The sequence below is a fragment of the Lates calcarifer genome, linkage group LG10 (assembly GCF_001640805.2).
Source record: "Lates calcarifer isolate ASB-BC8 linkage group LG10, TLL_Latcal_v3, whole genome shotgun sequence".
NCBI classification, from domain to species: Eukaryota; Metazoa; Chordata; class Actinopteri; family Centropomidae; genus Lates; species Lates calcarifer.
The window spans coordinates 23,469,975-23,496,126 of NC_066842.1; the positions used below are offsets into that span (position 1 = coordinate 23,469,975).

Here is a 26,152-nt window from a genome sequence, read left to right on the forward strand (position 1 = left end):
TTAAATCAACCTGGGAAGTGCCTCCTTGACTGTTTCCCCGTCATTTAGTCAACATGGCTTCAATAAGGGAAAGAGCTGCGGTGTTAAACCTTGAAGAGAAACTGTGTGTTCGTCCTCAAGGTAAGCTAATGAAACGCGTTTCAGCAAGGTGTTGTGATATCTGCACCATAGGGCCCGCACGTGCTGTGGCACAGAAATTAAAAGTGATCAGTCTCTCTGTTTTTTGATTAACCCCAGTGCTCCTCAGAGACAGAGTCTAGCCGTTTCATTTTCTTTTTTCATCCGTGTTCTGCTCTCAAATTGTCTTGTATTGCTGTTTATCTGTGCACCAACCTTACACAGGTCATCAGTTAACTGCGGTCTGACTGAGTTTGTTCTCCTTGTATCATGTTTCTCTGTGACTTTTAGCTCGTGGAGTGGCCAGTAAACTAGTAGACCTACAGTCTTTCTCCTTGTGGAGTGGCCTAATCTCGCACCTCCGGTCTTCTGTCAGGGTGAAGTGTCGACGAGTACACCTCAAGTTCCACAGCGACTGTTTCCTTGGCTCAGAGGCTGTTGATGTGTTGACAGAACATATTATCCATGTGAAGGGCTTAGAGGGTGTGTGTGTGCTTGATAGTGGGTTTTTATTAGTGGTAGCATCCTGTGTTATTTCCTTAAATTTTATTAATCAAATGATTAATAAAATTTAATGATTAATCAGCTGAGGGTTCTGTATGACCCAAGCCATCCTCTCATTATTCTCTCTTTTTGTCTATGACATCAAAAGTCATTCAGCAGGTTGCTATTCAACCCTTATGTTTGACTAAAACTAAAGGTACCAGCGTGTCACGGGACAAAGTGGTGTGTGTGTGCCAGGTTCTGTTGGACTGTAACGTGTTTGAGGCAGTGGGAACCAACGTGTTTGGGAAAGACAAGAAGCTAGATGCCTTTCAGGACAGCAAGAGTAGTCTTTACAGGTTAGATACATACAAAGCCACACACTACATTACAGTGAAAGAAGAATTTCTAACAGTCATCCATGTGGGCTGTGAATGAAATTTTATCTGCCTTTAAAATGTTACACACAGGTTTCTAAATATGCATATGCCATCAGTTGATGAACTGGAGAGAGGTATGCTTGTGAATGGGATCCAACAACTCTTCTGCAGTGCTCCTTCAGACAGGTATGAAATCTAAATGATTTTAAACCTCATTTTGCATCAGTTGCCAGTATTTAAACATGTAATGCTTTTCAATACATTGAGGTTCACAAAATATTAGAAATACATGTCACTGATATGCATTCTGACACAGCAACACAACTACTGCCTCCAAAATGACCCTAGAGTTGAACCAAAACCTATTTCATACAGTGTCAAAACTAAACATTGTAACTGTACAAAGACAAATTTTATTGCAGCGTTACTGTGATAATATATATACTGTGATAATATATATAAGATAATACCTTAAACTGTGTATATATACTCAGCATCATGAACTGTCAGCCATCTAGGCTATGTTAAATGTACATAGATAAAATTACATATCTTGTCATGTGGAAGTATTTTTTACAGTCTGAAAATTGGGATTGGACTGAATGAAGTATTAAAGCCAGAAAGTGTTATGGTTGACCTTTAATGAAGGCATGTGAAGAGTGAAAATCAAGGTATGCCGGTGCGGTATAATGTTGTGTTTAATGTTGTTAAAAGCGTAGTCAGGAGCCGTGAGTGAAATAGTCTCTTATACAAATGTTTTCCTTTCAGAAAAGACCTCAGTATGAGCAAAGTTTGAAGGACATGGCTGGTTGAGGTTGGCATTTAATGTTGTTAGTCTCAATCTATTATGCGTCATCCATTTTAGCTAGAAGTAGAAGTGGGGAGTGTGAATACAGTCCTCCCTCATGGTATGTAATATTTTATATCATAATCATGATACACATCATGATATAGTACATTTCTGGAAATTCTGTCTAAAAAATGATTAAAGATAAAAAAGTACTTCATCAGTTTGATGTAAAAGTTCTGTAAAACCAATGCCAATGCAGTCCTGTTCACTGATTTGCAATATTGATCACAATGGTATAATCCGAACAGAGATATTAAAAGGAAAGCTGCCTCTGTATAAATGATAGAAATCTCTACAAGAAAGGCAAATCTTTATCAACTAATTGTATATATCATCATTTTGTCTAACCTGTGCTATTCTTAAAATACTTCCCAACATGAGCTCTCAATTGTCTATGTTTTGCTCTTCAGGCAGAAAGAACAGACATGTTCCACTGAGACACATGTTCAGATGTCCACCCGTGTCATATTCACTCAAGCATCCACAAAAGCAAATCAGCTGGACACTCCTGTCACTGCCAGCCTGTCATTGGAGACTGTGGTGGACAATCTGAGTCTGAGTCCCAGCAGAGTGCAGACTGACTCTGTGTTACCACAATCATGTAAGTCATGTTAACCTTAAAGCACAGATATAGATTTTGGGGGAGATGGGGCCAGATGTGTCCTATTAATGCAGCAAACATACAAGGTATTTCTATTAAATAATGAGACTGGTTCACAGTCACACTGAGTGTTGTATATTAAAGGTTGGGTATTAGTGACGTCTTTAGTTCACTGCTAGCTACTGATTGAAGTGCACATGTTTTTGCTAAGGTGTCAGAAAATGATTAGTTTAAAAGTTGAGCAACTCATTAATTAGATTTTTTTTTTTGGTGAAATTGAAGAAAACAGCAGCTGAATCTTTTCGCACATTAACCAAGGTGTATGGGGAACACTGCATGTCATGTGCACGTGTGTTTGAATGGCACAAAAGATTTAGTGAAGGCAGAGAGGATGTCCAAGACGATGAACGTTCTGGGAGCCCATGAACATCAAAAACTTCTGAAAACATTCAACAAACAGTTGTATCAGTATCAGTATAAGAATGAGAGCAGAAGAGGGCTCCACTGATAAAAAGAGAAAAAGTCCAAAGAGAGAAACCACAGTTGTGGGAAAATTGTTTCATTCTTCATCAAGACAACGTGCCAGTTCACACTGCTCTCTCAGTAAAGCAGTTTCTCAAAGGAACACGTTTTGAGTCTGTGTCAGAAGTTAAGAAAAGAACGACAGAGGCTCTGAGACAACTGTCCAAAGAAGACCTACTGCACTGCTTTGATCAGTGGAAGACCTGAATGCAGCGGTGTGTTGATGGAGAAGGGAGGATGTTGAAGGAGAAAGACAATGAATGAAAATGAAAATGTCTATGTTCAGTAAAATTGTATTACAGCATTAGTCTCATTATTTAATAGCCATATCTTATAAATGTGCATCTTTTTTCTAAGGGATGAGCCTGTTGCTTCATGCATTGAGCAAAAGATGGGGAAGAACATCATTTCCCCTTTTAAAATGGAGCCATTTTGATTGAAAGTCATTTTAGTTTACAAGTTTCTTTGACTAGTTAAGTCTGAGTTTTACAAAATGTGCAGCAGGTGTTCACAGGTGAAGTGTTAGTCTAAACTCTGAGGCAAGAAAGAAGAGAAAAATAACATACTTGCATAATTTCCCTAAATTAGTATATAATTAGTATTAGTATTGAGTATACAATTGTAAAATATGTTTTTTGTTCTGTTCCACAGTGGTAGATGAGGTGTGGCAGGAACAGACTCTGCTCAGGCTGCTACACCTGGTGGAGCTCCCCCTCCTGGAAGGGGTACTTCAGTGCAGCCAGACTCCATCACCAACCCCTTCATCTCACCTGCTGGCTCACAGTAACATAGACCTTATCTATAGCAGCAACCACCTGGACAGACAGATCCTCAAGGCCCTCAGGGAGACTCAGTATGTTTGGCTTTTAAAATCATTAGCTATTTTGACTGTTGAATTAATTGTACTTAACAACTGTTAGTAGTCAGAAGTACAACAGTATATGGCAGCATGTGACTTGTCACAGATGTGACTGCACTTTTTATTTTATGTACTTCTGTGGCTGCTTTCTCAGGTGGCTGCTATAAGTTTCACCTCAAGGTGTTGGAATAAAGATGTATATCTACAAGCTCCTGATCTTACTCTTTGCAAGATATTAAATATGCATATTTGGCAGAATGTCTGGCTCATCACTAATTTGACAGCAGTATAGTCTATTTAATTGAATCTAATAAAATGTTTCAATAGGGAGGATGAATGGCTCTGTGCAGCTCTGGACTGCCTTGACTTCCTGTCTGACCAGCCAGTGGTGGAGCTGAGCAGGGACCTGCCTTACTGTTTCCGTCAAGATCAGGGGAGCTGTGACCAAGTCCAAGCTGGTAGTAGTATCCAAGATGGGGGCAAATGTTTGGATGGATGTCAGTGTGGGGGATTAGTAGTCCCTGTTTGAACTTTTGTTGTGATTTGATTCTTTCTTTCTTACTGTATTTTTGTTTATTTAGCTTCAGGGTTGTTTTTTTTTTTTAAAGTTAACTAGATGCATTAGACACAACCTGTGTTCATTTTAACTTGCATTAACTGATGTGGGCAATGTAACCATCCATTTCTGTATTTTTGGCTCAGCTACACTGATTTCTGTGTCCACACCAGGCTATAACAGTGATGAGCCTCGTCTCTCTCAAAGTAGTTTGGCCCAGTGTAAGCTCCTGCTGTACAGGACCCTGGTGAAACACTACAGCTACACAGACAAACCTCCACTGCTGCCACAGTGCATGACTGACGTCTATGCAGCCATCGCTGATCTGCTGGGTAAGAAATAGGACTGAAGCTCAGATACTGTGGTTTGTCAAGAAAAGAAAAAGCTGATTTTGTCACTAACTTAGATTCACATTCAGTTTTAAGTGAACCAGGTGTAGTAGCAGAGTGTGTTTCTTTACCCAAGTTGTCCAACTCCAGGTTAAATGTCATTAAAAACATCAACATCACCTGTATTTGTGTCTTGTATTTTGTCTTTCCAGTGAATGCAAAGTTAGACAAGGCTCTTGAGGCTCTGCAGCTCTGCTTGAAGTTGCTGCCACCTAGCTGCAGAGATGAGCTGCGCAGGCTGCTTACATTCATAGCTCTCGCAGCTGATCCTCAAGGGATAAAACTGGATAAGGAGGTGAGAGGTGGTGATCTTACATTGGATAATGCATTTTAAAAATGTCAAAAAGAAAAATTTTGCAAACATTGAAAGGCATCAATGTGATGCAGCCTCTTAAGAAGTAGCATGGAAGGGGTACTTGCCTCCACAGCTGTTCTATCTGTTTTCTTTTCTGTAATTTGACACTTAAGATGTGCTGTTGAATCCTTAGTTGGAAAACAGATTAGCAGTGAAGAGGTCTTTCTTCAGAGCGATTATCCACAGCAAGGCTCTTTCAAAAGAGAAAGAGGACCTGATTGCAGTCTTCATGCTCAGCAACATAAAGGAAATCTTCAAGGTAGGTAACACTGTCTGAATACATCATGTTTCTCCTGTCCTCCTGGATCTGTACCTGGACTTGCCAAATAAGCCATGATTCCAAAAGGGTCACTGTCGCCATGCAGCATTAACCCGTAAGAGCCCAGACCCATTTCTCCATTTAGGAAAGTTATAAATTATGGGGATTATAAAACAGACTAAATAGACTACATGTAACACATCTCTGAAGTTTTTTTGTTTGTTTGTTTTTTTTTTTAATTTTTAAAAGATTTTTTTGGGGACTTCATTAGTTTGAAGTCAACTAAGAGGAACTTTCACTCACAGAACATTTATGGGTTATCTTATGGGTCTTATGGGTTAAAAAATGATTAAAAATGCTATAAAACACTTTATCCTCCTTTTTTGTTATAAATTTGTATCTCTGAGTTAACCCTGCTGATGTCACCATGACATCACCAGGGCTAGTTTTTGAGAATCGCCAAAGCTCTTTCAGAGCCACACAAGATATTACTGCAGTATCTTCACAAGCTGAGTAATACTGCATTGACATGTAAACTCAACCTAAACCTAATATCTTGAGCTCCTCCTCAAACTGCAAAACAGAGTCTGGCCCTTTGTTATTAGTAAACCCTGGATATATTATACTGGCTTGAGGCTGACTTTAAAGTCTTTAAGCTTTGACATTCAGTGTGTTGTAACTCACAGTTGCTCAAATTGCTCAAACTGGGTTGCAAAATTTAGTTTAGAAATTGCTGTCTAAGGGCTTTGGTGAAAAGGTTAAATGTATATAGAAAAGAAAACCATTTTTTCAAGGGTAATTCACTTGACATTTGATTATTTTCTGTCATTAAGTCATTTGTAACCAATATATTTTTCTCTTTGCTACAGATACCAGGGGCTCTGCACAAAGGAGTGAGTGACAAGCTGGCTAGCCTTGTCCAGGGGAAGCAGCTTGATGTGACTGGTAAATGAATGATAATTAATAGAATAATAATAATGACTTTGAGTAGTGATCCAAGAGCAGTGTTCCACATAAATATCTCAGAACATAATTATCCTTTAAATAAAAGACCATTGAAAGCCAGTTTAGTTTATTATCCTTTTGGAATTTTTGGATTTCCAGGTTCTGGGAACACATTGTGACTATAAACCAAAACTAAGCTGTTCTACACCCCTTTCAGTGCCCTAGCAGTTAGTCTATCAGGATCAGCTGCCTTTCTCATGACGATCTTTTTAAAAATGCAACCTGGCCCGGACCAAGTTGTTGCCTAATAAAATTCTGCCCAGTATTGCTGTCTGATGTATCAAACCTACCTTAAAATTTGAAAAAGTCAAATCATGATTTCCTATGAGTGTTTTCTGCTTTTCCTGCCTCATCATTGTATACACTCCAAGCCATGTGTGCCTTAGGTTGTTCTCTCTCATTTTCCCTTCTATCCTCTGTTTATATTTATGTTTACACCTAATGACAAATTGCCTGATTTCTTTTTGCATAATTCTAACCTGCCTGCTATTACCTTGCTGAAAGGCTTGCTTTTTTCTCCATTTGTCCATTTGGAAAAATCTTAATACATGTTGTTGGTATAATATGCTCCACACAAAAGTGTGTATAGTGTGTTACCACAGTGTTGAGCTCATTCAAGTTGACACTGGCATCTATGAATATGTCCTATGATGTATAGTTAAAGCATCCTTTCAGGCGATACACTGCTTCATCATTCCATGTGTGGACAGTTCTCACTTCAGGCTTGTTGATTTAAAGCTGCTGTTTATACAGAGGGACCAGGTGAACAGTGTTGTGATCTGAGTCACTCAGTGGTGGTTTTGGATACTCCCTGTATGCTTTTTGTGTTTTTATGTTACCAAAGCACAGGTCAAGTGTCTTCTCTTCTTTAATGGGCCCAGTAATATTCTGTTGAAAATGGGGCAATACATGTTTTATGGAATGGCCATTGAAATTACCCCAGTACACGCTTAGGAGCATCAGGAGAAGCATTTTCCAACTTAACTGCATTGTTACATATCACATCTGCAGCAGCCCGAACATTTGCTTTTGGATGAATGTAGACAGCAGTAATAAATAGCTGTCCAAACTCCCTAGGGAGGTCAAAAGGTCTGAATGGTAAGGACTGAAGCTCAGTATCCTCAGAACAGTATGACTGTTGAAGTGTGAAGTTCTTACACCATCTCTCATTTACATAGATACACACACCTCCCCCTGCTTTTTTCCCCGTTGCCAGTGCGTCACAGTCATATTTGGTGAAGTACCTCACAGCTGACTGAAGCCACGTTAGTTGCTTGGGGAGAGAGGATATATTTGCAAGGGTCACTGTTGGTAGAGGTGGCTTGCAACCATGGGCCCAGACCCTCCGTCCGCCCTCTCACCGCCAATGTATTCACTTCCCTGCAACACTCCCTCGGCAGTTCCAGGGAGATTTCAATGCAGTCATTGTACTGCCTCAACTGCCAAAGTTGTTCTCGGCTGTACCGAAAGATGTCAGTGACTGTATTTGGCCTGCTCAGCAGTGGAAGTGTGCTCTCCTTTTCCTAAACTCTTGTCAGGGCTATAGTACAGTTGTTGAATACGTTTGAAAAGCAGGTGGATCCTTAAAGCTTCCTCTGTAAGATGTTGTCACTGTTGAAAGTGAAGTGACAAGTTACAATTTATGACACATTTTTAGAAATGTATTGGATTGCAGAAATTGCATTGCATAATATTGGCACTGACCCTAATCTAATAGATTATTATATTATTATCTGATAAATATTCCTTATACCATATTCATGATCATGTTATTTGTTATATTTGTATCAACAGTGGATCAGTAACTCCCATAAATAAGTACCATATGTGAACTGTGAAAGGTGTCGTTCATAGTGACAACCCCAGAGTTAATTACCACCTTATTCCACCATTAGCATCTTTCAGCTCATTGTTTTGATTTTCTGACCTAACCAACTTAACTGACTGCTCTAATCAACCTGCTGTTTTCAGCAAAAAAAGTTTGGACTATTGTACACAACTGTCAGCCAGCAGCAAGTTGGTGACTAACTGGTGAACACAGTGGAGCATTTAGCACCTAAAGAGCGACATATTTCCTTCAGGAGTTGGTTGAGACTATATCAGAGCTAAAAGGAGAGGGAATATTTGACTAATATTTATGAGGTGGCAAGAAACACAACTCAAATGAATGCCAATGTTGTTCTTCTGGATGTGTTCTGTAAATAGGCAAACACATGCAGTAAAACAACTTCATATGGTGATAGTATGTTTGTGTTGTGATTACAGCTTTTTCAGCTGCCCCTAAGTGGCCAAAATGCATTGCATCTTTAAATGCACCATCTTTTTGCAGTGTTAATGGAAAGTTCATAAATATGGCATCTTAACACTTGAATGTTATCCTGTTAACCCTGTGTTTTTCTCTGTTGTCTTTGTGTCCTTCAGGCTCTCCGTCATGTCAGCAGGTTTCCAGCAGGACTTGCACTGACTCTACAAAGAAGACCACCAAACAGGAACTGTGGGCTCTCCTTAACAGCATCCACATGGACCCGAAGGTCTCAGCCAAGGACAGAAAGCGCCTACTCAGACAGTTTTACCAAGCTCACCCACATATATTTAACCAGTACTTTGGTGACTCTGCTGTTAATGTGCTGTAGATTTGTGAAGCCAGTGATATGGGCACATACCCTGTGTCTCTGGTATCTTATACAGTCTGTTTCACTAGTCGCTTAAGAGGAGCTTTTGAATTTTCAGCATTTAGATTTACAGTTGGCCAGTTAGGCACAAGCTGACTGAGTTAAAAGAGATGTTTGTGACTGAGAGGAAAGATATGTACAGCTTATAATTGTACTTAAATGTGTGTATTTGCTTTATTTTACTTTAACAGAATAAATGAACATTTGAAATATTCTTGGCTTTGTTTCTCTTGAATATAAATATAGAACATAAATACTCCTGTGACAAACCTTGAATATATGTTTTTGTGGATGTTAAAGCAAAACAAATGGAACTGAATAAAAGAAAGGCAAGAGTAATTCATAGCATTTTCTCAGTCTGGATATCGTGTTTCCCTAATGCAGCCACCCTTTGTGTATGAATTCATTTGAATAGCAAATTTTGAAAAATGCGGAGAGATGGATTGCACTGATCACTCATCATGATCTAGGCTCTTCTAGCCAAATCTGGTAATGATTAAAATGAGAAGTCTAATTTTGGAGCGCACAGTTCAAGTTACTGTCCATAAAGTGAAGTTGCCTTATAGCGCCACCACGCGGTCAGTTAATGTAGCTTCTGCTGTCCCAGTAGTGTTTTCATGACCTGATGCGTTAAGACTGGCAGCTGTGGGCACATACATCTAGAACAAGTGTCTGGTGGCCGGAGGGTGTTGGGGGGGGGGGGTAGCCTTTGAATATTTAGAGCTGTCCAGAGTTTTCCAGCATCTTTTATCCTAGGACCTACAAGTGTGCGTGCGTGTGCGTGTGCGTGTGAGTGTATTTCTGTGTGTGTACGGGAGGGGGGCTCGACTGTTACGTCACATTAACCCCACCCAAAACAGGAAGAGTCGCTTGGTTAGCAGCAACCCTCCGGAGCAGGACTGCGACGTAAATAAGGTCCATTTTTCCAGGATGAAACAATGCCTTCCTTCTCTTGAAGACGGTGTCTGGCAACGATGAATTTGTGAATACAGTTGTGACAGCGATAATTTCGCTATGACTGGGTTATGAAGGAGCAGCTGTGTTATAAGGCTTTGTTGTTGTTGTGGACAGTCGTGTTCACGCAGACAAAAGGTAACGTTAGATAAGTGGAGTTCCACAGCTAACCCACCTCTCTCCTCGCGGCTGCCGACTACCAGGTTAGTAACGTTGCCGCAGATCAGACAGCCACAGCGCCATGAGGTTGTCTGTTGTGTTTACCTCTGTCGTGTTCACCACCTCAGTCTTAGCATCGCACTGCCACACTGACTCCCCTCTCCCTCCTCTACCAGTCTGGCTGATGTCATCATCTGCAAATCACAACAACAAACCTGCATCTCTCCCTCTGTTTGTACTGTAACATGAAATCTCGTCACAGTATAAACACCATCTACTCATGTACTGTAGTAATATTGCATGTATAGTTAAAACAAATCACTGTCACAGCTTTTAGGTACCATTTCATTGCACTCACTAGACTTTCCACACTTGGAAGCATTTGAAGTGACTGCTGGTTGCAGCTTTAACCAGTCTTCTTTTACCCTCCAGACTCTATCATGCCAAAGGAGGAAGACCACCTTGAGGGAGGAGACAACAAGGAGACCAAGGAGGAGAGGGAGCAGGATGCTTCTGAGGAGACAGTGCGGAAGAGAGTTCGTGCAAATACTCCGAGTCGTCACAGCATGAACTCTCCACAAGGTGAGCAACAAGCTTTAACTAACAATATTGTGAATAACAAAACATGCATGCACAGCATACCCTCCATGTGCACTTAGAGATAACTGAGGTTCTCCAGTTAGCCTAACCTACATTGGACAAATATAAACCTCCCAAGTATTTGAGTGTCAGCTATGAGATAAGCAGAGAACACTTTCTACATTCGGTTGTGTGCAAATGTTTTTGCATCCCTGGGTAAATTACATGTTTAGTTAATTTTTTAAGTGAAATGTTAATACAATCCCTGCAGCAGACACGGATTCAAAATGCACCTTCTTCAAATCTTATGTGCTGTTACTTTTTATATCATGAAGTTAAATAATACTGACACCTTAACTGACTCATTAGCACTTCTACAGCAGGTTAAGAATTGTCAATAGGAATTTTCAGCAGATTACAATTCTTCATCAGATAAAATTCTCTCAATTCTGTTTTCACTTCAAAATCAACAAGTCATGAAATTCAGCCAGAGGTGCCTAAACCTTTGCATAAAACTTTCTGTGAGAAGTAAGTTGCACAGCTGTTATCAGCACTGTATTTTGGACCTGGACTTGCATGGGACACAAACAATCCTCCTTTTGTGCGGTGGAGAAGAAACATGAATGTTGTACTAAGTGAAAATAAAAGGCTTACAAGCACATTCCTTCAGAGGTTGGCAAATAGAAATGAATTCTCCCTGTGGTGCTGGCCTGTCTTAACTCTTACTTTAATGGTCATCTTTTCATCCTTTCCAAATTTCCCAATCTGACCTGACAGCTAATAATAATGGTGTCATGGCAATCTATACAAATAAGGGCAAAGTGGTTCACATTTAATGGACAGGCTGCTTGGCATGTAACATGTTAGGCTGACAAAGCACATGCAGTACATGGTACACCCTCTGACAAATAAATCCTGCCATGAGGGCTAGTATATAGTACAAGGTCTAGAAATCAAGTTCGCTTTCCCAGCCTCAGATTGGGTAGTCAGTATTTCAAGGCCTATGTTGGTCACTGGCCACAGGAATATAGCACTTTAAAATGAAAAATTATCCCACAAGGCCAGAAACCAAACAATTCTCAAGTTTGTCACAAAATGTTTGGAGCAGTGCAGTTGAGAGTAGAAGTTTTTTTGGACATGTATGTCTAATTATACCCAAGTGAGAGGTATAGTGCAGAAACATGGTCAGTTTCGATTTAGAAAGTTTGTCATCATCTCATTGTACACGTATTCCTGCCTAGACCTTCATTATGTTTTCCAAACATTTTTGCTTGACAGATGAAGACTGTGTGTGTGTGTGTGTGTGTGTGTGTGTGTGTGTGTGTGTGTGTGAAACTGCTCAGTTATAAAGTGGATTATATTTGATGTGCATTTTGCTTTAAGGCAGGTGTGCTGAACAGACAGTTTTTTGTGGATATCCTGACAACAGGATGACTAGAAGGGATAAGCACATCTGGTCTTTGCCAAGTGTGTGCTTGCTCTACATTCATACTAAGTCCTCTTGGAAGTAAGAGATAATGCACTCGGAAAATTTGTTCAAAACCAGTTTGTTGGCTGTGTAGCGACTCTGACTTTTTCTCAACTAAAAGAAATGTCTGGTTTCTAGTTTTGGATTTAAGTATGCACTGATATGTTTTTTTGGGGTGGGGTGGTGGGTATTTTTCCCTCCCTCACAGCCAGCCCTCCCAGGTTTGTCTCTGTGGAGGAGCTGATGGAGACTGCTAAAAGTGTCACCAACATGGCTTTGGCTCATGAAATAATGGTCAACCAGGCTTTTCAAGTCAAACCTGTGGAACTCCCTGAAGGAAGGTGAGAATGTAATTCAGTACTGTAACCATCACTTGAGACCTTGTTTTTGAGTGACTTCTCTGCTCCTGTAAAAGTAACAGTGCATCCTTTGCCTCTGTACAGTTTGGAGCGCCGAGTGAAGGAGATTATGCACAAAGCATTCTGGGATTGTTTGGAAGCACAGTTGAAGGAGAATCCACCATCTTACGGACATGCCATAAAACTACTTGCTGAGATCAAAGAGGTGAAGCAGGGGTTTCATTAAGGAAATAAACCAGTCCTGGTTACCTTCCCCAGTGCCACCCTCACCCTTCAAATATGATCCTGTAGTATTTTGAGAAGGTCACAGGGGCAGGACCTCACCATGCTGGGATATTTAATACAGTGTCCATCCTTTCCTTATTCGTCTCTCTCTACCTTTAGTCATTCTGTCTTCTATTATCTTCTCTCCTCTGCTTTTCCAGACACTGCTGTCTTTCTTGCTCCCAGGCCATGGTCGTCAGCGCTCTCGTATTGAGGAGATTCTGGACCTGCCTTTAATCCAGCAGCAGGCTGAGAATGGAGCTCTTGACATTGGTCAACTGTCCCAGTTCATAGTTGGGATGATGGGCTCGCTGTGCGCTCCCTGCAGAGATGAGGATATTAATAAGCTAAAGGAGATCACAGATATTGTGCCTCTGCTTAAGTAAGACGAGAGACAAGAGAGGAACTATTATTAGCACGACATGTTCTAGGCCTTAGTTTATATTTAGAGTGTGTAATTTCATTCCAATCCATTACAGTGCACAAGTAAGCATAAAGGATGATAAGAGATGAACTAGCAGGCCCCCAGTCTGAATGCAGACTCAATGAGAGTAAATAAAAAGTTGAACTGTGACTCAGCTAGACCTTCATTTTAGAGGGCACAGCTTCGCTGTAACCATCATATTTATTCCTTTTCTTTCTTCTCCCTCCTCTAAGGGCAATATTCTCAGTTCTGGACCTGATGAAGGTAGACATGGCTAACTTTGCCCTGAGCAGCATCAGGCCTCATCTGATGCAGCAGTCTGTTGAGTATGAGAGGAACAAATTCCAGGAGTTTCTGGAGAAACAACCAAGTAAGGCGACTTTATGGATTATATTAGTCATTTATTGTATTATTTATGCTGTTAACATTACATTTGAGCAGGAGTATATGGTTGGATCTAAAGTAAAGCAAGGACCGAGTACAGTCAGTCTGAATTGTTTTGACTTCCTCTACTCCAGCCTTTAAAGCTGTGTTTATCAATACTTTTAAATATTAACAAATGAATAAATAACTGTGTAGTGTGACAGGGATAGCAGCGGCAAACCATCAGAGAATTATCATCCAACTATGCAGTTCCATTCTACTCCATAGAGCATTTTAGCCTCTTATAGCTCATTGCTGTGCTCATTTTTCTGAATCACAGACTCTCTGCTTTTATCAACCTCATTTTCAGCTGCAGCAGGCTTCTCTTTGGTAAAAAAAAAAAAAAAAAAGCCCTGATAACTCACTGTACAATACCAGCCCCTTGCCAAATGGCAGGAAAAAAAGTTAGCAGCTGGCCAGTGAATATACTGGAGCATTTAGGAGTTAAAAAATGGATATTTTCATCATTAATGGGTGTAAACCAGAAGAAGAGCTAAAAGAAGAGTAAAACTGGATTTGTTACATAGGTGGCCAGAAACACATGACTCCAAATGAATGCTAATGTTACCTCATGCCTGCTTTAAATATACAGCAAATAGTTAGAATATTGAGAGAAATTTATGAGAGAATGGTTTTGATCATAGATTAATTGTTAAAATCATTTATCGAGCAAAAATGCCAGATTTCTTTTTGGTTACAGCATCGAAATGTGAGGAATTACTGCTCACTGATTGGCATTTAATATCTTTGGGGTTTGGACTGCTGCTTGAACAAAACAATCAATCAGAAGACATCACTGTTGACTTTTAAATAAAAGTATTGAAACATTAAAAGATACTGAATAAGCGAAAATAATAAGCAAAAAATGTAGCAATCTTGAAATATCTTCTGTTGATTACTGGTGTGCATTAATGTTGGAATGTCTTGCTTGACCAACTGTATTTTACATTTATTCTGCTTTCATTAATGGGGAAACAGCAAGAATCAACAAGAATGGTCTGTGAGTAGTGATAAGTAATGACTAATAAAGAATGAAATGATCCTTTGCTTTTTAGATGCCTTAGACTACACTGAGAAGTGGCTTGAGGACACAGTGAAATGCCTGAGAGAGACTGAGGTGGATGGTTCTGGTGCTGCCTCATCTGACCCTGCCTCACTTCTCCCCCTTAATGTTCATAATCATGCTTATCTACGTCTGCTGAAGTGGGACCACACCTCAGACCCCTTCCCAGAGGTATACACCCTCAATCCTGAAGTCCATCACTGGGTCTCTCTGTTAGCTGTGCATGTTCTTGTTCTCCACTTGTGATTGTTTTAAACATCTCTTGTGATTGTATCCGCCACCATAAACTGATTGCTCCTGTCCTCCTCTTGATAGACAGTGTTGATGGATCAGGTTCGGTTCCAGGAGATGCAGCAGGAGGCTGAACGGTTAGTTCTGCTGTCCTCTCTGCTCCTCATTGTCTACACTACAACAGGGGAGGCCATTTCAGGCCTGCCAGGGCTGATGGAGACTCTAAAAAACACTGTCAACATCATGCTTGCAGATATGCATACAGCGTGAGTAGAACACAGATATATACATATAGTTAATTGTTTTCTATCGATCTTTCTATCTATTTTAAGCCACAGCAGACAGCTGGTAAACATCACGAGCATTAGAGATAAGAGCCACATATTTTCTTCAGTGGTTGGTTGAGACCAGAGTAAATATTGGAAAGCGTTCATTTCAATTTTATCTTGTTATTCTTATTTATTGCAATAATTTGCTAACACATTCACTCTATCCACGTTTTCAGCTTGTATCGCTGCTTCAAGTGGTATAAACTTTTAATGCAGCTTTAAAGTGTAATGCAATGTACCTTTTTAATGTTGGCGCAAGTCTAAAACTCATAGTTGTGTTGCTACACTTTTTCTTGCCTGTCCTAAGTTCTTTCAGTGCACAGGAAGCCTTAGCAACCATCGGAGAAAAACTGTGTGTTGAGCTAAGTCAGTGTCTAAGCCAACATGGCTACTCTCCATTCTCTGCTGACCGAAAGAGCATTCTGAAGGGACAAATCTCCGCCACCGTCCAGCCAGACAACACAGTCCGCAAGCTGATGGGTAAAAACACAGACACCTATGATGATTTAGGATTAGGATCATAACCAACAGCATGTGGTTGACTATGTGGTTTGTGTACACATTTTTGGCGATGACATGAGAATTCTCTCTTCTCCTGTCAGACTCTCGGGTTCAGACCTACCTCCTGGCCTCCCTGGAGTCTAGTCAACATAAGACCCCTCCTCCTCTCCCTGGGGGTCTGGCTCCAGTCAGTAGGGAGCTGAAGGAGCTCGCTGTTCACTTCAGTCGCCTTGTCAACTTCAACAAGCTGGTCTTCTCCCCATTCTACCAAAAAATTCTCCAGAAAATACTGAGAGCAGGGGAGAGTGGCAGCACGGAGACATAAACTCTACAATATGGAATAAGTGGAAGGATGTGGAACATGGTCTGTAGTTTTACAGTATCCCTTCACTAGTAACATTTAAGATTTTGGAAAAAGAATTGAGGAAGCTGATTTTGTAATCAGCAGGTAGAGCCAGCCCAGAGTGTGCACTTCAAACTGACATAATCAAAAAACACTGGCTGCCATCTCACTTGCATTAAGTCACAGTGTTGCTTATTTTATAAATCTCAGGCTTCATAATCGTAACCTCACAATAGCTACCTTGCATAAGGTTGTGTTCAATAGAACTAGTGGGGCAGGGTATCCTCCCACAGTTTGATACCTGGGCCAATACAATACCTGTGTTTTAGTACAAATACTAAAACAAGACTTAGTGTTAAGGTTACTATAGTATAAACATTTCTTTCTACATGAAATTAACAAAACCATTTAATAAATTCTAAGCTATCAAGTGGAAGATTAAGTCCACAAGACAAGGATCAAGGCTTTCATTTATTAGGGGTCTCAAAGCAGGAAATCAGTGTGGTCAAGAGAGTTCAGAGTGAAGTATATCTGGTCCTGCTTTTGGACCTAGAAGCATTTTATCAATGTCCCTAACCGAGGAAATGAGGCAAACTGTTTCTGCCAGTATTCAGGAGAGTTACAGAGGCCAGGAGATGGTGCTCAGGCAGAGATATGTGAGCACATTCCATGGAGGGAAGACAACTTGGAAATGGTTGATGATGATTAGGAATAATTAGACATTTTGAGAAAAAAAGTTTATTACTTTGAGAGTGTTAGATGACGACATCAATACCACTCTCATGTCTGTCTGGTAAATATTAGGCTATAGTGAGCAGTCAGTTTGCTTAGCCTAGCACAAAGACTGCAAACAGGAAAACAGCTAGCTCCACTCAGTCCAGACTGAGATTTATAAAATCATCACACCCGCACATCTAAAGCTCTGCAAAAATCAAATCAGTAATCAAATAAGGCTGCTTCCTAAAAATGTTGAACTATTCCCTGTCTCCACACAAATTATAACCAGCTACTTTGGCAGTAATGAATAAAGCTTAGTCCAGAGCACCTCAGATACAGTAATGTGCAGATTCATTTATTTCCCCACCACTCAGTGTGAAGTATTGGCAAAACCAGCTGTATTTGTGCAGATTCCTGTTTTATTTCTTTACTAAAGCAGTTGGAGTGGTGTCCATTTTATTACACCTCCTAAAAAGTAGCAGAGATTAAAGTCGTTTTCAAGGTTAAGAACAATGATAAAATGATTTTACTCTGAAGAAAGTAGGGCCAAATATAAAGTATATCGTGCATGTAGCTTTAGGTCAGGACTGATGCCCTACACGTAGACATTTGATAAATAAAAATGTTAGCCAAGTGTTCACTAACAGCTTTCAATATCGTCACAGTGACCGACAGTTTTCAAACTCAGTGCTACTGAGAGTTAACTAGATACTCAAAAGGATAGGCAGTTGTATAGCACACACAAGCTGAAGAGAATGAACAAGACAACAGATGACTGCATGCTGATGACTGTATGCTTCTACATTGGAATTGTAGGGTCATACTGAGACGGTGGATACAAAGGCTCTTTACACCTTTTCAGACATTTTTTCTTATTTGGCTTTATCCGATTTACTTGGTTAGAGAAACAGAAACAAGACTTAGTGGTCATTTCTTACAGTGTGTTATTAATTAAAGCATGATTTGTATTCATGCGTCAATCGATACTTGATAGAAGCATCTTCATAATATCACCAGGGGTCTCATCTATAAAACAGTGCGTAGGATCCATACTAAAAGTTAACGTACGCTCAAAAAAATCAGACTTATAAAAAAATCCTGCAGGCAATGTTCTCTGTGTAAATCACAGTTCACCTGGAAATGAGCGTACGTGGATCAGCCTCGTGTCTCGCCCTGTATACGCCCACATTTAACCATAAATGGTCAACGCAAATCACCTCTTGAATGTGGGGTGAATCACTGCAGCTACAGAGATTAAGTAAAAAGAAGTTTTCTGACACAGAAAGGACATATTACTATTACTTACTGCAAGAATCGCATCCCTCAGTCAGAGCGTCTCTGCTACAGGTGGGGACAAAGACACACCTGAGTTCACGTCAGTGGAAACAGGCATTGAACAATTCTAGGTGAGAGCCGGCTGCCAGAAACCCCAGATTCGTTAGTAGTCTACCTGTATTTGAACCGGGATGGCGCGGTTCCATCGGGTCGGTCGGTCTAATCCTGGAACCAGTTCAACACATGAATCCAAGAGCAGCCTCAAGGGAATCGGATTATTACCCAGTCATCATAGAGGGTCAGGAAATCTGTGGTCCCTGAATGTGCCTTCTCTCCTAATTCTTCCATTAACGTAGTCTTCTAGCAGAGATCCATCATGCAGCATTACGCACAAGCATCACCACAGTATTTATATGTTTACAGCAGTCAGACTGATCGCTTCACACCTTGTCAAAATGATCTCAATCAGTGGCACCCCCCTCTCGACGGTATTATTTGAAATTAACAGTGTGACAGGTGAACACAGTTTCTTTATGTATTTCTCTGTACAAGCGCGAGTATAAATAACACTGCTGGTCAGATTAAATGTGTGATCATACAATCTGGTTTCAATTCACCACGTTACCATCTTCCGTTACCAGTTTCCCCGTCCCCAAAATGTGCGTATACACGGCACAGAGTTTCCATACAGGTGCGCACATTTTCCCGTCAAGTTTGTTTGTATAGGTCACAACGTTTGCGTGGAAAGTTGCGTATGCCTCTTTCAGGCCCTATTTTTTTCGTCGCAAAGGTTATAAATGAGACCCCATGTTGTTTCTGTCAACCAAAACCCCTGTTTATGTCAGTTTTTGGTCAGTTTATGTTGAAGCAGCGGTACTACAGGACTGGGCGTTGACAGCCTCTCTGAGGGTCTGAATATTTGTACCTACAGGAAATCAAAAGATTTACAGTGCACAATGGGCCAAAATGTTAAATTCATAAAGAGCCAGTTTGAAACTGAGAACTGCAGTCCTCATGAGAACCAGTGAATTACCACTTCAGTGTAGCCATGTAACTTTTTAAACTACTGTCACACAGAAATAGGGACATAAAGAGTGTGTAGACTTTTTTTCATCCACTGTATGTATACAAGCAAAACACTTATAGAAGAAACTGACCAGAGCAGCATAAATTCTTGTAAAGGGAAGCCAGACTGGTGTTATGGACCAACCTGAACTGTTATGTTATTATGACTTAGTTTTCAAAGTTCATTTATTCAACATCTCTGATGGTTTATAAGATGTTTAGAATTTTTACGTTTGACAAACTCTTTGCTTTGCTTTTGGGCCTGACATTTCTAATACATATTTTACACATTTAACTTTCCACATAACAATTATAATGGTTGTAACATTCTTCACTCCTCCAGGCAGAATGACATCGCTTGTTCCCCTAATGAAAAACATGTTAATTGGCAACACATCAACTCCACTGATATTTGTCTTTGAATGTTCATCCAACGTGCCAATAAAGCATCGTTTGTCCCACACAACAGTCATTTTTTGTCTTCTACATCTAAAAGTAAGGCTTTGTCCTGAGAGGTGTCAGGGAACCAGGTGGAACTGGGTAATGCAGTTCAGTTCATTTTATGATGGTGACCTTGTAGACTTATAAGGTAACCACCACTTTGATCAGCAATAATTTAGTGGTGACTTAACCATCTGTATCACATTGCATTCCATTCTGACCATTACAAGAAAGCAACTAGGAGGACCTATCATAACCATTTTTATTACAGTTTTTCTGAATTGCCCAAAACATTAAACCCCATTTTCCAAAATAACGTCATCAAATCAATCACACAGTTGGCAAAACTTTAAACACTGTTCATCTGGTTAGACACAATTTGCAAATCTGAATCACCCATTTTGCAAAACTTGAAACACATTCTCATTCACAAAACACATTTTGCAATGTGGTGCACTTTGACTCAGAATGACACACACAGGCCCCAAAAGTTAAACACAACTAACACTCCTGTTGTCATCGTTACCACACCACCACTCAACACTGAGCACACGTGTGTCCAGTCATGTGTATGGAATCCATTCAGTGAACAGGATATTTTGAAATAAAAGTGGCATGTGTGAGTTGGATTGTGATTTCACCGATGGAGTGCAACAACAGAAGAGGAAGAGGAGTGCGTGTCAGAGGTGGTGGACGAGGAGGAAGAGGACGAGGAAGAGGAAGACCAAGAACAAGAGCTATAGTTTCAGATGAAATTAGAGAAGCAGGACAACATGTGCAACCAAATGTAAGCAGGTTCTCAGTGGCCTCCATTGTCAGGACATCATAGTCGAATCTCCTCCAGTCAATGGATGCTGCATGTGATGATACAGGAGTGGAATCTTTCCAAGGCTGGATTTGGCAAAAGGATTCTTTCCCCGTTACTTAGCAAAGGAGAGGACTGCCTGTGATGTAGATGAAGTCCTGACCCAGCCCAGAGGCATGATGCTGAGGCAGAATGAATGATATTACTTGCTGTAAAATCATAATGCAGTTTTTTATTTTTGCTGCAGGATTTCTTGTTTACATACGTTTTCAGTAAGTGTAAGAACGTCCTACAGCAAATAAAGTTTTCTGCTATGCAGAGTGCAGTGTTTGCATTTTTTTATAGTGTGTAGTGATTGCTGAGTAGTGTGTATGCATTAGCTGGCTTTGAGTGTCTTCTGACAGCAGTGTTTGATTTTGAATGAAGTTAACATAGTTTTGAATCAATGGTTTAATTTTGCAAGACGAGTCAAAGGTTTTGAGAGTGTAGCTTGAATTATGGAGTTTGTGTTTACTGTTTTGAGAAAAGGAGAGGAAATGTCAGGAAATGTGTTTTGGCAGTTCAGAAAAACTGTAAGTTGCTTGCATGGAATTCACATATGGGAAGACAGGTGGAGCCAGAACTCCAGTTAACAATCTGATACAGAGTACTAATAATATGATAGAAAAAGAATGTTAAATCATTGCATAGCAGCCCTGTGAATCATTTTCATATTTCCACTCCACACTGGCAAATTTTTACTGACAACAACAGAGGACTAAAACAATGTCCCTTTCTTGAATAACTTTCTAATGTAATGTATGTCTCACTTTAATGTCTAAAGTTTTTTTCTGTCTGCAAAGAGAATCAAATAACAATTCTGACAATGCAAAATGCAAAATGCAACAACATGATGAAAAGAAAACAGACCCATCATTCAAAAAGTGCACAGTTTAGATGTTTATAATTTGCTGTCACTGTATTTTCAGAGAGATATTGCATTTTAATTTGGTCTGTTGTACTGCTAACACCTAGAGTCCCAATTAAAAAGTGAAAGTGGCCCAGTGCAGCCCTGCATGTGTTGATGTGTGTGTGTTCTACTCTATTCAGTGATAGATTCAGCATTTGTCTACATTTAAGTTATTGTTTAGTGGTGGGGTCCTGTGCTTTACTAGCATGTGATATGGTATGATTCACTTTTAGGCTGCAAAGTGATTATTGGAGAAAAATCTCCCCTGCATTTTACCCAGTCAGTGGACAGTGACAGCAATATGTACCATTCCAGCACAATATAAACTAAACGTCTTAGAATTAGCCCTCTAAAAACACAACCACAACACAAAATAAAAATGCAAAATCCTCCTCAGCTGATTAGTCGTTCAAATAAAAACCAAAGTCAACTGACGTGCAGTGGTAGTTGCTCACTTTGCTCTGTGGATAATCCAGCCACGTATATAATAGAAAAAGATACAGTTTAATAAGTATATATATATAATATATTGATCATAGAAAAATTATTAAATGAAAAAAAACAGAAGACATATTATGAAGGAGTAAATCATTAAAGGTTTGACATTTATATGCACAGCTCTCTCTCTCTCTCTCTCTCTCTCTCTCTCTCTCTCTCTCTCTCTCTCTCTCGCTCGCTCGCTCGCTCGCTTCCCTCCCCAACATTCCACACATGCGGAGAAGCAACAAGCTACCGAATCAGCAGCAACAGCTAGCAGCCTGCAGCTATCTCGGGGACGAGGCGTGTTAACATGCAAAAGTTTAGAAAAACGGATCCTCGTCTTCAGTAGACACAAGAGCAGCGTTTGGCGAAACCTGAGACGGCTGTCGAAATCATGGGTCATGGCTGGCTTTCGTAATATCTAATTGTTTGCGTTATTTGGAGTCTCAAATGTGCGAAAAGTCGCTCAGTCTCTCTTCGTCGTTGAACAAGATGGCAGCAGCAGCAACAGCATCATTGCAGGATTTGTTTATGGTGCGGGTAGTCGTTGCTAGCCTGTTCCTTGACGCTCTGGGTGATAGGATTTACAGGTCTTATTGAAGGTATGTCACCTTATCAGATCGAACTGACTGCCTGATACGTTTTCTGCGTTTCGCTGGTGTCTGTTTTTATCAGTTTAACGCTGAACGGACTTCGCTCATAGCTAGCCAGTTTGCTAACTGTTTCGCTAGCCAACTTCAGACAAGTGTTACTATCGAAAGCTATTTAGAGCTAATGACGTACTGTAATTAGTTGCAGAGCATGTGCTTATATTTAGATTTAGGAACTTCAGTAACTTCAGCTATGCGTTTTGAGTCGTTAATGTACTTGGAAAATACATGGATATATTTAATTTATTAGGTTAAAAATGTTGCACGCAGCTCTTTCCTCACAGTAAGAATTAATCGGCCAGTTTGGTTGATAAGTCAATGCTGTGTAACATACTCATTGTTTTGTTGCCTGTCACTTACAACATAAGTTTCAACAGGTGTCTAGGCTGGAGTTACCCTTCCCCCAAACACACACACACACACACACACACACACACACGCACACACACACACTCTCTCTCTCTCTCTCTCTCTCTCTCTCTCTCTCTCTCTCTCACACACACACACACACACACACACACACACACCTCCTCCCCCATATGTTAACTGCCTCCTAGATTGATCAGGAACAAATTGTGTGTACAGCTGGCATTCTTAACTGTGAAACACACAACAAACACATACACATGCATAGACACACCTCTGTGTCATGACTCTCCATTCCAGGCTTAGTTCTCATATTGCCCTGTGGGATATCAGGCCACCTAGTTTGGTAATGTGGTGATGGAGCAGGGGGTATCACAGCTGTGTCTGTGCAAGTGTCCCTCAAAAACTGATGGTAATGGCACCTTGGCAGGCATACTCAGAGTGATATCAGATCACACAGATCACAACAGCTACATGTTTGTGGGTCTTTTACTTTAATGCAGCTAAGTTTTGCCACTTGCATCACCAGGTTATCATTGATATTTGTCAGGCTGTCAGCTGTGGGTGGCTTTCTGACAGTTAGCACACTGATCTGGACTTATTGGTGAAAAGTATTTGGTTAGTTGGCTGCAAGAATTTTAATCATAGCCTTCAGGTTGCTGTCTGGAGTTTTTGCATTTATTCGCCAGCTAGTTCAGCGGTAGTCAGATCAGTTTCCACTTTGAATAATATTGTCCTAACTAGGTTGCAATCAATATATTTCATATATTTCACAGTCAGAGCTTTTCTGTTTGAAAGAAAAGTTTGGCCATAACAGTGATTGTCAGTCTCTGCGTGTCTGTTATAAATCACAAGCCCAACTAGTCATGAGAAGTGAAGTATGTTGAATTGTGTCATTGACGCTGAGGCACACCCCTCTGCCTGTCTGAACCTGTGTGTGACAGCGTCAGTACTGAGGAGGGCCACTGGCTCTCAGCAGGCCTTTCTTGTTGAACAAAACTTCATGCTTAAGACAGCCAATTTTTAATGTGTTTGTATAATGTTTGATGAAGCCTTAAAACTGGAATCACCTGACTCTGAATGTAAACCCAGTCAGGCATAATATTTACCTCTGTTTGGAAATATTCAGAGTGTAGGCTGCCTGTTTTTTGCCTGTTATCACGGTGTCATGGCTTGATACAAGGAGAGGAAGTTAAGAGAAGAAAAGTCAGTTTGGAATTGGAAGATAGTGTTTATTGTTGAAAGTTTGTTAAACTCCATATTTAAGACATTCTCTATTGAGCATTAACGGACTAGTCAAATAGTATTGAATTTGTGAGCAGTGCAACACTGCATGGAATTTTTTTTTGTTTGTGTTCAGGTGCCATTTACAGAACACACACACACACGCATATATATATATATCTGTATAGCCCACAACATGCTCTCTTGGATAACTTTTCTTCAGCTTTTGATTAACTCAGATTTTGATTTGAAGTACTTAAAAATGGAGGATGTTGCTTGGTTGCCATCACATTAAGTATCAATAACAATACTAATGTGTTTGGTTCAAAAACAGTATTTTAATACCTTTCTAGACTCTCTGTCAGTCATTGAGATCATTCAACAGTCATTTCAGTGTAATAGGTGCATCTATAAAATGTCAGAGTTACAGAACAGTTATCATGCTTCACGGTGTATAATTTCCCTCTGGGTGTCTTTTCCTTTGCTCTTTGTGTGTAACTGACCCTCCAGTGTAGTGTGCAGGGACAGGCCAGCAATGCAACGGGCTTCCCCCATCTCTTATTACAGCTGACCAGTTCCCCTTTCCAGTAAGGGTGACATGATGGCTTAGATACATATTCACTTTGGCAGGTTCTATAGCTGCTGTATGTAGATTGCAATCTTGCTCAGGAGGATGGTGATAGGTATAGCTATTTTGCTATTTATCAGTTAATTCCTCTACACAAAATGCTGTTTAAATTGTACAGTCTCATTTTAACATTTCACGTTTGTGTTGGCTATGTTAAGTGATCATTTTGACAAGTCATCATACCAAAGTTTAAACACCTAAGCAAATAGTGTTAGCTTTGCTATAACCTTTACTAAATGACATGTGCGGCTTTGTTTTATTTGTTTCTTGTTTTTAGGTATGGCCTCACAGGTCTTGGTCTACCCATCACACCTGCACTCAGCTCAAACAAGTGCCTTAGGAATCAGCAGCAGTGGTACCAGCAGACACACACAGGAAGCCCACCGCAGTAATAACACCAGCAGAGCCTTTCAGCAACGGCCTCCACCCAAGACGTATGTGATCGGAGTCAACTACGGAATTGCCTATCCCAACAACGTTATCCCATCCTCAGCAGGTGCTGATTCAGGAAGACCGCACAGGGGAGTGCAGCTTGAGGAAAGGGAGGAGTGGGCATTGCTGTCATCAGGATTACAGAGAGAGGAGAGGTTTGAGAGAGAAGGAGAAGGTCTAGCTGGGATCCAGGACCAGGCGACTCTTTACCAGAGCAGAGGCCCAGAGGAAGTGAGGCCTCACAAGGGACAGTGGTGGAACTCCTTCAGGGGAAGGATTGGACTGTGGGCGACTGAGGAGGGCCTGTATCCGAGCGGAGGAGGAAGAGGGCAGAAACAGAGGACGTCAAGCGAGAGGGAAATACCTCCTAAACACAGGTGCCACTCAGAGATGCGAACAGAAGGCAGGGGAAAGTAGACAACAACCGCGGGAGAGCAACTGCACTGGAACCATGCAGATAGTTGAGGAGGTATCTGCACTACCTTCACTTCCTCCCCCTGTGGCCATGTTGCAAACCAGCGCCGGGAACAGTGCAGACACTGTCAGAGTAGGTGACGGAGGAATACTGTCTACTCAACACAGCAGGGGTGATGGAGTGACCAACATGGGAATTGGGGTGGATGGGACAGAAATAAGGCCTAATGGTAGTACTGAGGCAGTGGCAGGAGCTACAGTGACCAGAACGGGATCAGGAGATGGTGACTATCAGTTAGTTCAGCACGAGGTTCTGTGCTCCTTGAAGAACAGCTATGAGGTCTTAGAGTTTCTGGGTCGTGGCACCTTTGGCCAGGTGGTGAAGTGCTGGAAGAGGGGAACGAATGAAGTAGTGGCTGTAAAAATACTGAAGAACCATCCATCCTATGCACGACAGGGACAGATTGAGGTGAGGATTTGTGTGTTTTTGTTGTGTAAATGTATCACTATCAATGTTGAAATTGTGGATTAACTGAAGAGTCTGCAGTTGCTTGTGACTGC

The 26,152-nt window shown here is 40.7% G+C and overlaps 3 protein-coding genes across 5 annotated transcripts in view; all 3 read left to right on the top strand.

Moving 5' to 3' along the window:
- Window positions 1-9: 9 nt before the first annotated feature.
- On the top strand, window positions 10-9,260 carry LOC108902278 (DEP domain-containing protein 7). Of its 2 annotated transcripts, none has more exons than XM_018704061.2 (12): window positions 10-120; window positions 409-600; window positions 818-959; window positions 1,071-1,166; window positions 2,241-2,431; window positions 3,605-3,806; window positions 4,140-4,273; window positions 4,542-4,700; window positions 4,910-5,052; window positions 5,246-5,371; window positions 6,241-6,316; window positions 8,798-9,260. In XM_018704061.2, exons 1-12 carry the CDS (start codon window positions 54-56, stop codon window positions 9,007-9,009), a joined length of 1,740 nt encoding a protein of 579 aa, XP_018559577.1. In that variant the 5' UTR covers window positions 10-53; the 3' UTR covers window positions 9,010-9,260. The 2 variants fall into 2 exon arrangements, with proteins under 2 accessions (XP_018559577.1, XP_018559578.1); XM_018704062.2 differs by having other exon boundaries at window positions 4,140-4,270.
- A 640-nt stretch (window positions 9,261-9,900) lies between these two features.
- tcp11l1 (t-complex 11, testis-specific-like 1) lies at window positions 9,901-19,668 on the top strand. Its single transcript, XM_018704090.2, has 10 exons — window positions 9,901-10,205; window positions 10,594-10,743; window positions 12,417-12,549; window positions 12,652-12,772; window positions 12,993-13,213; window positions 13,489-13,625; window positions 14,734-14,912; window positions 15,057-15,238; window positions 15,609-15,781; window positions 15,904-19,668. The coding sequence occupies exons 2-10, from the start codon at window positions 10,602-10,604 to the stop codon at window positions 16,125-16,127; spliced, it is 1,512 nt and encodes a 503-aa protein (XP_018559606.1). The 5' UTR covers window positions 9,901-10,205; window positions 10,594-10,601; the 3' UTR covers window positions 16,128-19,668.
- Window positions 19,669-22,104: 2,436 nt separating this feature from the next.
- LOC108902288 (homeodomain-interacting protein kinase 3) overlaps window positions 22,105-26,152 on the top strand; it is a 30,684-nt gene continuing 26,636 nt past the window's right edge. The window contains exons 1-2 of one of the 2 annotated variants that reach the window (XM_018704087.2): window positions 22,105-22,479; window positions 25,023-26,060. In XM_018704087.2, the coding sequence (XP_018559603.1) occupies window positions 25,629-26,060 (432 nt within the window). In that variant the 5' untranslated portion in view covers window positions 22,105-22,479; window positions 25,023-25,628. The remainder of the gene's footprint in view (window positions 22,480-25,022; window positions 26,061-26,152) is intronic. The other variant, XM_018704086.2, reaches the window with a different exon arrangement.